The sequence below is a fragment of the Thamnophis elegans genome, chromosome 9 (assembly GCF_009769535.1).
Source record: "Thamnophis elegans isolate rThaEle1 chromosome 9, rThaEle1.pri, whole genome shotgun sequence".
NCBI lineage: Eukaryota > Metazoa > Chordata > Lepidosauria > Squamata > Colubridae > Thamnophis > Thamnophis elegans.
Window position 1 is genome coordinate 58,664,587 of NC_045549.1, and position 12,945 is coordinate 58,677,531.

Below are 12,945 nucleotides of genomic sequence, written 5' to 3' on the forward strand. Positions count from 1 at the left end.
AGAAAGCAAACCTATTTTCAATCACTTTTCTTTATGTTGAAACTGTGGGATGTGCACATAATCTAAGTCTTCCTTTGGTAGTAATTTTGGGAAACATTTAAAAGGATAGTTGAACAGTTTATGGCTCATAGGTTGCCTCTGGCTCTCAGGATAGATTTGTGGACCTATATTGTCCTAAGGTGTGGGTGGGTTCAATCTTCCCTAACCTCCAAAATTGACCACAAATTGAATTGCTGACATTCAGCCATTTTGCAGTTAAATTTCGTATTTTGGATATTTTAAGAATTAGGAGTGGTACAAATGCAGTCTTCAAGAATCAGATATGACTGAAAGGAAGAAAAAAATGGTAATGATTGCTTATTAGAGTCCCCTTTTCCTACCGTATATACCTTGAAACAATTGCCTTCCCAAGTGGGGCCAACAATTTGTAAGCTTGCTGTTCAAGTGATTTGCTATGTCATAAAACATTGGAGGCCCTCTATTAGAAGAATAAGATGTAGCTCCCAGCAAACTCCATTTTGCTTCTCACTATGATGTACCATTATTATTTTTATGACCCAGTTGAATTTTCTGACTTCATAAGTTCAATACAGTTTCAAGAATGACTGTCAGACGTGCCTCCTTCAAAATCCAAGAAAAGAAGCCGCCAACTCCATGGTTTTAGAGAAAAGGCACTTTTACTGGATATGAAGTGATAGCAGCGAAAGTAAAGCAAGGTTTGAGGCTAAAGGTGTAAAAAATTACATATAGGTTGATTAAGGTGACCAGATTTTCAGATTGGTAAAGAGGGACACCATTGACCGGGGGGGGGGGGAGCTAGGCTGCGGCGGTTACTGCCAGCCCGTGGCCTCGCTAGGGACATCTGGTCACTTTAGTCTATCCATATATTATCCCTATTATCTATCTTTTGGGCTTTTTTGACCTCAGCAGTTTTTTTTTAAGTAACTTTAAATAGTATGTTCTGGTTCTTTTTAGCATCTTAAAGATTTATTTTTTCAGTTCACTCACTGCAGCCATGTTTTGTAAAATAAAAACGCACATGAATAATTCATCGTAGCTCAAACTTTCTGGTCACTACCAGGTATCTTTTGCTTTGCTTTTTCTCTCCTGAGCAGCATTTCTCTCAGAGAAGTGAAGGAATATATGAGCCGAAAGAAAGTTAGATTTTCTGCTATACATGTACCTGCCTTATCAAATTATTCTACTTTAGAATCCAAATCTACACATGCATTAAGCTTTTCAGGCAGCAGTGATAGATGATAAGATAGATGATAGATAGATAGATGATAGACAGACATACAGGAAGATAGGCAGACAGATTTCTATTTCCAACTCTTGTATCTCTAAACTCTACTAAAGCAGCTCATTTGCTAAGGAATAAGTGACAAACATTTATGATGAGAACTTATATAATAAAAGTAGGGAAATGATAGTTCTCCATGTTACTAGACGGACATTTCCTGTAAGTATGACCTATAGCAATGTTTCTCAACCTTGGCAGCTTGAAGATGTGTGGACTTCAACTTCCAGAATTCCCCAGCATAGCTGATTGGGGAATTCAGGGAAGTGAAGTCCACACATCTTCAAGCTGCAAATGCTGCAACAGTGATGCCCACACATGTCTGCCCGACATGTGGCAGAACATTCCGAGCCCATATAGGCCTCACCAGCCACCTGAGGACACACCGTGGACAGCCCACAACCCACTAGATGTCAAGGTCCTCTTTGAAAATGATGGATGAACATCATCATATTTTAACTCTGTAAGTATGTAACTCATGCCGAATTTCACTGCAAAGTTATGATATGTGTATCACTGCTCCCCAGCGTCTACAGAAGCATAGGTTCTTTATTTTTGTGACATAATGCAACTTTAATGAGCTGGATGTCTGTAACTCAAACACTGTATCAGCAGTATACGTCCTCAGTGCCTCATTCACTCTCTTTCATTCACATACAGTACATCTGATATGTGGGTCATAACATAATTGCTGCTGATAGAGATGTCAACAATTACTCAGATTCACTCATATTAGACACTATATTATCTAGCTGTTGGCCAGCATGTTCTTATAAGAGGAAATGGGACTCAGAGCTTTGTGGGAAACAAAGTCAACGTCTTAACATGGTATGCCAATCAAGCTATCAGGTTAAACTCTAATGAAGCACCTCGTTTGCTGGGGAATAGCATGAGATGTGAGGGCAGTCATTGTCTTTTATCAAGTTTGATTTACAGTTAACTGGTATGAACTCGGTCATTAAATATCAACGACAACAATGATTTATCTGGAAGAGAAAATGTAAGCCTTTTGGGAAACGTGTCACAACAGGACAATTCTGCTAACATCAAGCATTTTCAAATGGCATGTCACCAATTGGAAGCACCAGTCAATCGGTAGGTTTTCTATATTACCTAATGATGGACTGATTGACTGGGAATGCTTTATAGAAAGGAAGGAACAACCTGTTGTGTTTTAATGTGTTGTACATCCCTGCTGCCCCAGGGGTGGATCCACATTCCTTTCCTTCACATGCTGATGGGAATGCATTTTCCAAAACTGGCATTTGTGTTTTGTTGTACTAATCTAATGGATTAGATATACTGGGGGCGGGAGACAGAGGTCAGCAAATAGTAAAAAAACAAAAAAAAAAAACCTAAGTGGGAACACTGGGTCCTGTTTAACTAGGTCACATAAACATGGTAAATGCATTATTTATATCTGCAGCATGCATGGAAAACAGGGTTAATAACGGTGAATTATTAAGTTGATGATGCCTATGAATATCCCTTGTTTTGGTAACTGTTACTTGCTTTTAATTTACTTAACAATATTTAACTGAGCGAAATCATTGTAAAAGGAAATTCTACAGTTCCTAAAAGCAAAGTTCCTAAATCAGATTTTGAAATTCCCTGGTCTTTTAAGGAAAAGTTCTAAGGTTTATAATAATTTCATAGGAATAATATCCCCACAGGAATCTCTGCCTCTTCCCCCGAAGAGCATACCGCATCGTGCAAAGCTTTAAGAAATTCCCCGAGTATCCCCATCTGGCTTTTAGCCAGAAAAAGTTTTTTTCCTTCTTTCAAGTCGTGCAACAGTTCTCAGCAAAGCACCTCGAAGTTACAGATTGCTTTAAATTGCCTTTCAGCCGCTTGTCCGCAGACAGGACCGGCAGCCTATTTCTGCGCAGCCTCAATTTCGCTCTTACATATCTCGCGTTTACAAGATTTTCTCCGGAGCTGATCACACTGATCCAACCTGACAGCAAGCTCTGCCGAGCTCAATGAGGGATAGCCTGACGCCTAATACTGGCAGGACAAACCGGTGGAATCCCGGACATGACTTTCCACTGCAAAAAAACCATTCCCCAAAGCCAGAGCACCGAAGTTAACTTGGGCCTCGGGAAACCTTTCGCAATAGGCAGCAAACAACTAAATACTTTCAAAAGTATTTTCCTACATAGCAGAGGGTAACGCCAAAAAACCTATGTTTACTTGCTCTGGAATAGGGTAAGGTGTTGGGTAACCCCTACGACTCCCAGTGTGGCGACGTCCCGGTTGCCTTGGCTTTTGCTAGCATGTTTAATTGTCGATCCCGTTGGGAAACTTCGTAAATCGCCACCTTTCGCTTTCCTATTCTGAGCTTGTTTTCGATTCCTGTTTTTAGAGCGCTGCTCTTAAACGCTAAAAATTAAATCCCACCTTCTGCAATGCAATGGACTCTCTGAAAGATTTGAGATTAACACCCTCAATGCCCCAACTCAGCCCCTCTTCCCGCTCCAATCATGTGCCGCTACTTCCTCTGAGCGCGGCGCTTTACTCACTCCTCGGAGCGTTCGCAACTTCGCTCCTTCCAATTTCTCAGCCCGGGAGGCTCGCCGGGCTCCGCCTACCCCAGGCCCCTATTGGTCCAGTGTGCCAAAGAACGCGAGAGGGGTGCGGTTGGGAGGGAAAAGCGCGCAAAGGACTTTCTTTAAGGTGGCCAGATTATAACATGGGGCGACTGACGATAGTTTCAGTGGGCGCGGCCGGCGCAAACTACTGTCAGTTGCCCCGCGCTCATCAAAACAAGTCCGGGGAGAGTAGGTGTTGGGCAGGAAGGCTTCTGGCGGCTCTCGGGTGGCGATCCCACCACCATCTGCTTGCGGCTCTTCCCGCCCAGACGCCCAAAGCCTCCCAGCCCACCCGGGGCGAGTCAGCTGCAGTGCAGCCGGTGGTGAGCAGGAAGGCTTCTGGCAGCTCCCAGGTGGCGATCCCACCGCCATCCACCCGCTCACTCGCTACGCTACCCCACCCATGCTCGTCACTTACTCTGGGTGAGTTCAGAGAAGCGGCGGCCCCGGGAGTCAGGAGAGCCAGGACAGGCTGGGAAGCAGACGGAGCCGGAAGGGGTCCCATGGAGGAGTCTCCGGCCACTGCGCTCACCTCGCCTGCCGGCCCCTGAAGTGCACGAGGGATGCTTTGGCAGAAAGGCGCCACTTCCAGAACCCACCAAGGGCCACACACGCAGGTGGCTCTTTTCGGAGAGGCGGAGGCTTTCCCACGGCTTGTCCAGGTGGAAGTGGGGCTGGAAAGGTGAGCTCTCTCCCCCGCCCATCCGCCCTCTCACTTGCTACGCTACCCTGCCCATGCGAGCGGCAGCGGATGGGCGGGGGAGCGAGCGATCGAAGAAGGCGCCAAAATAAAAAAGCGGGATCTTTTGAGAACGGCCCGGGACGTGGGAAAAATTATGAAAAAGCATGCCTGTCCTGCCAAATGCAAGATGTCTGGTCACCTTAAGGTTGATAGATGGAAGAGTATAATTTAAAACTAGCTAAACTTAGTTAAATTTAGTGACAATAGGTATAGTTAAATAAAGATTGATAATGATAGTAATGTATACAATGTTGAACTGTTATGATAAACAATAATTGAATATGAATATTGAATGTTACCCGTGAAGGGAAGGTTAGAAATACTTTTGTACTATATATAAAGGTTATTAATAACAATGACAATTAAAAAGAACAAAATTAGACAAAGCTAAGTTTTAATTATTAGGGAGAAAATGTTATGATATAGGATATAGTCAAATAAAGAAAGGATAATGATAATAAATTATATACATGCTGTGAGTACAATATGAGGGAATTGGATATAAATGGTAAACAGTGATTTGGAAAGGAGGACTATAAAATTTTGGTATTAAATATTATGGATGTTTAGCTAGAATAGGGCTTAAGGATTTAGTGCTAATGGAGGATTTTATAAATAAGTAAATGAAATGCCAGTATGTGGTTATGTATTAAATCTTGGTATATTTTAGGATGTGGGACGTTTAAATAAAAGTGGAGGTGTGATGATGGTAATATAATAAATATCCGAGTTAAGATATTAGAATTAATATGAATTATATTTGATGACAGTGGAAGAGATGCACGAAAGCCTTTTGTAACCAACTGATACACTTTCTACAGTATGTAAAGAAGGAGGATTTGTATGTTTGTTTTGAAAATAAAAATATATTTTTAAAAAATTACATATTGAAAGTATTCCAGGATCCCTCCCCCCCAGACCCAGGCTGAATACTCAATTCCCAGCCCCATGGGTGTCATGTGGCGTGCATGGCTTCATCCATCTGGTATGCAGGGATGGTTGACCTTAACTAGGCATAAACAAGTTCATTCAGCTGCGCAGTAGACAATGAGAGCAATCCTCCCTCTTCTTCACCAGACATCTCCACTAGCACGCTTCCCCTCCCAAATACCTAAGCCCTCTCCTCCTGTTACTATGGTAGCTGATAGCAATCAAGCAAGATAGAGGCTGACAATGACATTTATTGTGTAGTTTTGTCTTGGGTGAAATTGGAGGTATATGTAATCTGTTTACTCTACTGATGCCAATTGTTTCTCCCACTTAATAAATCATTGACCACAAAAACAGACTTAGACAAATAAGGTATAAGAAAATGCAACCCAGCTTGATTTCTTTCTGAGTCTGCCTATGCCGAGTAGGAATCACCTGGGAGACCTCTGATTACATCAGGCAAAGAAAAGACAATCAATGTGAAGTTCCCTCCTCATGCAACGTTTTCCAGCTAAAGGCAACATTACAAAGTGGATATGGCCACATCCAAAAATAGTTTATTCATATATAAAGTGAAAAATAAATCACATCAAAAGTGGAATGTTTTTAAAGTGGGTTTAAAACAGTGGTGGGTTGCTAACCGGTGTACTCATGCTTGCATGCTCACATGTTGAATTTCCCTTACAATCAAGAGGCGGTTTTAGGAGCCATGCTAAATCATTGGGCTGATGCAAAGAGCTGGAGAAACACTGGCTGTCCATCCCGGGGTTTGTTTCTTTCCTTTTGGCTAAAGTGCTGAATAATAGTGATGAGCTTCAGCTTTCAATTTGACTGGCAACATTCAGTTATACTGGCTTGCTGAAAGCTGTGCCTTCACAATTGTGAGTCTAATATGTTTTGGTTGAGAAATAGCATCTCATCTGTAACATTTTCCATAAATCAAGCATATTGCTATACATGTACAAAAAGGAGAGAGAAATCTATCTTAATTTTCTGGAAATGATTGCTTCATTATTGAAATGAATGTTATTCGCATGCTGTTCAAACAAATCAGCTAAAAATGTCTCACAAAAACAAGATTACTGATGATTGCACACATGTGTTTTCTTTACCTAAACATTTTATGAGAGAGACAGAGAAGGGGAGGGAGGGGGGAGAGAGAGAGAGAGAGAGAGAGAGAGAGAAGAAGAAGAAGAAGAAGAAGAAGAAGAAGAAGAAGAAGAAGAAGAAGAAGAAGAAGAAGAAGAAGAAGAAAATTCATGAGTAAAAGCCTAATTTGCTTCAATTAGACAAAGTATTTGGATTCAGGATTTTTGGAAAGATCAGTTGCATCACTTATGTAAAATGTAAAAAAAAAAAAAACTTCAACCAATTGCTGTTTCTATTGGTTTAGCAGGAAGGTGGTTTTCTTTCCCACCCCTTTTACTTAATGACTGAGTCAGATGATCAGAAACTTGGGTTTACTTTACTCTGCATTCAATGAGAACCTGTCAATGCCAGAGACTTACTCCTATGGTGAACAGAGGTATCCCCAGCTGGGAAAGTGTTTACCTTTTCCATTTTGCACCACTGGCCTTAATAGGGACAGTAGTAGATGTGAAGTTAAATTTATTTATTAACATTCATAATTTATTTTATGGCTCACAAGCAAAAGTTTAAAAGGCACTGCTGTCTTATGTGATTGCCTAATGACAAAGCAAGAGAAAAGCCAAACCTTTTCTTGGCAGCATATGCTCAAAGTAGAGCTAAGCATTGATGAAAGAAATGTCCTTCTGGGTTCAGCTCCAAGTGGGGAAAAAGACACTGGAGACAAGGAGGCTGCTTGGAAAGATGGTTTATTGTTGGACAGGACCACATGGCTTGAGCCCTGAACAGAAAAGGTGATCACATGCTTCAATGTTGGGTGGAGAAGAAGAGAAGGGCTGAAGGAGGGGCTTGCTAGGCTTTTTATAACATGTTTAGTCCCACCTCTCTGTTTCCTATTCCTGTGTAAGAAATGTATTCTGATTGGTTGTCAGACTCCCATGGGGCCATGCAGGGGCTACTCTCTAGGCTGTGTTTTGAATCCAGATTTGGTTGAGTTCACAGATGCCATGTGGTCAGTTGAGTAAAGTTCCTTAATCCCTTCCCCCTGGAGCTGCAGTGGAAAAGTCTTTATTGTGTAAAATGGACTAGCTTGGCCTTCTTAATGGCCCATTAACAGTGGGGATGGGCAGGAAGCTACAGGCAACTATTCTGTCTTTTAAAACATGTTTCTTTCTTTTCATATCCAGAGAAATATTGTGCCTTTTCAATATTTCCTAGGATATTTCATTTTTCTGGGAGAGGGCTGGATGATAACTTCCCACAGCACATTATGAGAATTTTTTGTGGCATCTCCATCAGCCCTAATAAGGCAGTCCTTTTTTAGCAACAGCCTCGTTTAATGTCCTTGCATAACTATCATGGTGACAAAAAAGTAACTTTGCAACAGTCATATTTATAATCTTCACGGGTAAAGCAAAGGAAAGCTGAAATAATATCATAAGCACTTTTTCTATTTTACTTAGTAACAGCTTTGCTTTATGACTGAGTTGCCAGTCCTGACTGTGGATGCTAAATGAGGAATACCTGTACTGATTTAGATTGAAGGATTGTTATGGAAGCAGTAGGAAAAAAGTTCAGTTCTGTCTTATTTTGTAGTTTTCTATTGGAAATTAGCCATCATGTTGTTCTAACTATTGTGGAGGAAAAAGAATGTCACTAAATTCACCTATAAAAAGAAAACAAACAATTTCTAAACTCCAAAAACATAACATGGACATCACATGCCTACAGGAAGTTCATATTAAAAAAGGAAATGGTAGTATCCTGGAATCTCTGAAGCTAGGGAAATTACATCTGGCCTTGGCTGAAACAAAGAAAAGGGGAATTGCAGTATATATAAAGGACTGGCTAAAACCTAAACAGGTATACATGGATGAAGAGGGAAGAACATTATTGAAGTATCAATAAAACAAAAAAGAGTACTAATTGCAGTCATATATGCACCAAACATGAACCAGAAAGAATGCTATAGTAAATTACATAAGCGGATTGCAGAACTGGAACTGGACAATGTATGTGTATTAGGAGACTTTAATGCAGTGGTAGACCCAAAGAAAGACTACAAAACAGATAATTAAAAAAATTATGAAAGGAGAACACTACCAAATGCATTCTTTGAAATGGGCCGAGAATTAAATTTAAAAGATGTCTGGAGAGAAATCAACCCACAGAAGAATCAATACACATTCTTTTCAAACCCCCATAATTCATGATCCAGGATTGACATGGTGTGGATGGACCCAGAAATGGAGAAGGATGCCTTCTATCCCCCCTGTTATTTATCCTCTCAATAAAGAAATCGATATTACAAATAAGACAGAACGAGGACATAAAGGGATTGAAAATTAGAACACAGGAATACAAAGTGCAGGCCTTTGCAGACGATCTAGCATTTATCATAGAGGAACCCCTAGAAACTGGATTAATATTACTACAAGACATAAACCAATTTGGTAAAGTGGCAGGGCTTAAAATAAATAAAGAGAAAACTAAAATATTAACTAAGAATCTAACCAAAAGACAAAATGAAGAACTGGAAGAAAAACTGGGAATTTCGAGGGCCAAGAAAATTAAATATTTGGGAATATGGTTATCGGCAAAATGTATTACAATAAAAGAAGACAACTACAATAAATTGCTACGACAAATACAAAAATATTTGGATAATTGGACTAAACTACAGCTATCACTAATTGGCAGAATTTCAACAATTAAAATGAATGTACTACCCAAACTATTTTATCTTTTTCAAACAATATCGATTAAATTAGAGAAAAGTTTTTTTCAAACAACTAAATAAAACGGTATCCAAATTTATCTGGTCAGGGAAAAAACTGTGTATTAAATTCAAACTTCTACAAGATAGTAGAAACAAAGGTGGCTTTGGCATCCCAGACTGGGAGCTTTACTATCAGGCAGTAACCCTGACATTGAGGCAGGAGGGGGTACACAGGTAAACCCACCAGGGATCTGCCAGGTTGAGAAGCCTTTAATATGCTAAAAACTATAACTTCATATTAGCTTGACATTTAGCTTTCGTGCACTTTACTTCAAACTTCCCCATAAGTATTACAAATATTCCTGGAACATGTCGCAAGGTACTGCAGAAGGATGGCACAGGAAATCTACATGGGTATGAGATACTGAGAATAGCAGAGTTACCAAATAATGTGGGCATAGCATCAGCATTTTCCTTTCCTGTTTTTCAGACTTTTTGTATTCATTTCTGCTTTTGTATTTTTCCAAAATGTACTTCCCTGTCCTAAGCAGGGGCTTTGACGTTTTGTATGAATACGCCTCTTATAACGCCTTCTGATTGACGAAGTTTGATTAAAGGTATAAAATCACTGCCCAGGGCGTAGCCCAGGCAGTTCAGATTTTGGTGTGTGAACACGCTGAACTCGATGCATCAATAAACCCATTTCTCTCGCACCTTCGTGATCTTGAGTCCTGGTCTTTCGTAAGTAGATTGATCAATAAAACCTCAACATGGCTTAAGAACTGGATTCAACTAAAAAAATAAAAGGATTCTTATGCTAGAAGGCCATGATCTCCAGCTAGGCTGGCATGGCTTCCTCTGGGAGAGAAAGAATAAATCTCATTCATACTTCCAGAGACACTTAGTAAAGGATGCCCTGTTTAAGGTCTGGGAAAAAATAAAAAAAACCATTACATGAAAATCCCAATCTGGTTATCAAGGATGGAGGCAATGACATATCCAAATACTATAGATCTCAGCAAAATGGTAAGCTATGCAGAACTCTTAGATGAAAAAGGAGAACTAAAATAAGTACAAGATCTGAAAATGCAAGGAATAAATATGGAATGGTGGCCCTATTTCCAAATTAAAACAACATTTAAAAAAGATTGGGAATAATACAGAACACACGAGAAACAAATGGAATTAGATAAAATATTATTAGGAACGGGGTGGGGGAATGATTACCAAATTATATAATTTTCTTTTAAGATATAAAATGGAGGAAGAGATGGAAAAGGAGACAATGATTAGTTGGGGAAGAAATTTTGGCCATAATATAGAGTTAGAAAAATGGGATAAATTATGGGAAAGAAATTATAAATTTACGACTGCAGTAGCTCTCAAAGAAAACCTCTATAAAATGTTTTATAGATGGCATTTGCCCCCAGCGAGATTGGCCAAAATGTACCCAAATTTATCCTTCAAATGTTGGAGATGTAGCCACAAGCCTGGAAAATTCTACCATATGTGGTGGACATGCCCCATCACAAGGAAATACTGATGCAAAATTCGGAAATGATTGGAAGAAATTACTGAGCAAAAAATAGAACTGAAACCAGAAGCATTCTTATTAGGACTACTAGACCAAAAAATGGATAAACAGTTTCAATACATAATAATACACATACTCACGACAGCAAGGATTGCTTTCGCACAAAACTGGAAAAAATCAATACACCCGCAGACGAAACAATAATTAGAAAAATACTCGAATGTGCAGAGATGGACAAAATGACAATAGAACCAAAAGAAAGAGAAGAATCAGATTTTTATAAAATATAGAATAGAATTTATAAGTGGCTAGAAAGCAGAAGCCAAAACAGAAAAAAGAGAATGTAAATATAATAGTGATATAAATAATTAATATTATTGTAAATGTTAGTACTACTGTTATTATATAGGTAAAATCAATAGGAAGGCAATGCAGAACGGAGAACTATAAAGGCTAAATATGAAAGCCGATCCAGAAGGCTGTATAATTACTTTATATTGTTATGTATGTTTTGTTTTTTGTTTTTTTCTTGTGTCTTTCTGTTTTTAAAGATTAAAATGTTTAATAAACTTATTTTTAATGATAGTGAAATAAGTTAGAAGAGTAATCTTAAGAGTTCAAAATGCAGGGAGAGGAAGAGTTAAAATGGTCATCATATTTTTCTGAAACTTTCCACAAATAATAAGAGAACTATAGTAAATATACAAATTGACTCTGAAGGGCTGTAAATTGTTTTTCCCTAATCCGGTTCTTTCCAACTGTCCTAGAACAGCAGTCTACAGAAATTTCCATACAATATTATGGCAAAGTTGCGACTATTTTTGGCAGGATAAGGGCCATATTTGAGTGGTGCTAAGAGTTAGATTAGAGTTAACCACAACAACAACAACCCTCAAAATTTTATGGACATTTGTGTGCAATTGAAAATAACATGATTTCAGTAATATATCCCAATTAATATACTTATACTTTTTTTCCTGTCACCTTAAACATTTCAAGCCCATTACAAAGCTTTCTCCAAAGCTCTCTTGGGTTCAGCCCTGGGAACATATATTGTGCTCACTGCACTATGGTAATGCTTGTTTCACTAATCAATTTACTCCTTTCATCTTATCTCATGTTTGGTCTCAATATTTGCATAGCGATAGGTTTTTTTGAGGCAAAGTCCCGTCATTCAAGCAATCAGCAAAACCTTCAACAAATTTCCAGAGAAAGTTAACTGTTTTCTGTAACATTCTACTCTGTCATCTAACAGTATGAAAATGATTTTGAGTAACTGAATTAATGAGATCTTTCTCTAGTTGCTGAAAATGATGATATATAGGAGTGACAAAGAAGTTTGCCTGTAAGAAATCGAAGCCAGCATGACTACCAATAGCCTAACAAGCCTAGCAATATTTTTCTGTTGCCTTCTGATTTATGAAGTTCTATCTTTTTTTAAAATTCTGTCTCTGTGCAACCACAGAAATCCTGTCAAAACAGTAATAAAGCATCTATTCTAACCAGTGGTGGGATTCAAATAATTTAACAATAATTTAATCTCTGCCCTAATGACCGGCAGGGTAGGTGGGGCTTGGTGGTCATGTGACTGGGTGGTCATGGCCAACTTAACATCACTCACGTTGATGGACGCTTCACCTTAACTGTTACAATGTAATAAGGGTTAACCAGAGAGGCAGTTTCTGTAAGCAGGGCAATAAAAATTAGGCTAGAAAAAACACCAGAATGTTTCCTTCCTGCCTTCCTTATAGGATTAGCCCTGTAAAGTGGAAAAAAAATGAGATTTCTTCCAACAACCGGTTCTCCGAACTGCTTAAAAAGTTACCAACCGGTTCTCCCGAATAGATGTGAACTGGCTGAATCCCACCACTGTAATTTTGAAAGCTCATTAAGTGATTGGTCATAACTTGCGGACTACCAGTATATCTCCATTTGTAGAAAAATGAAATTTATTTGCATAGTATCTGAACTTTCAGTTAGCATCACTCCTTATATGTTTCTTTATTTTTTGTATTCTACAGCTCTGTGTTTTGAATGCAGTTT

At 39.1% G+C, this 12,945-nt stretch overlaps 1 protein-coding gene across 3 annotated transcripts in view; it reads right to left on the reverse strand.

Moving 5' to 3' along the window:
- ASIC5 (acid sensing ion channel subunit family member 5) overlaps nucleotides 1-7,378 on the reverse strand; it is a 31,329-nt gene extending 23,951 nt beyond the window's left edge. The window contains exon 1 of one of the 3 annotated variants that reach the window (XM_032224694.1): nucleotides 7,278-7,378. In XM_032224694.1, the coding sequence (XP_032080585.1) occupies nucleotides 7,278-7,293 (16 nt within the window). In that variant the 5' untranslated portion in view covers nucleotides 7,294-7,378. Of the gene's footprint in view, nucleotides 1-4,309; nucleotides 4,685-7,277 lie in introns of those variants that run through there. The other 2 variants (XM_032224692.1, XM_032224691.1) reach the window with 2 other exon arrangements.
- Between the last annotated feature and the right edge of the window lie 5,567 nt (nucleotides 7,379-12,945).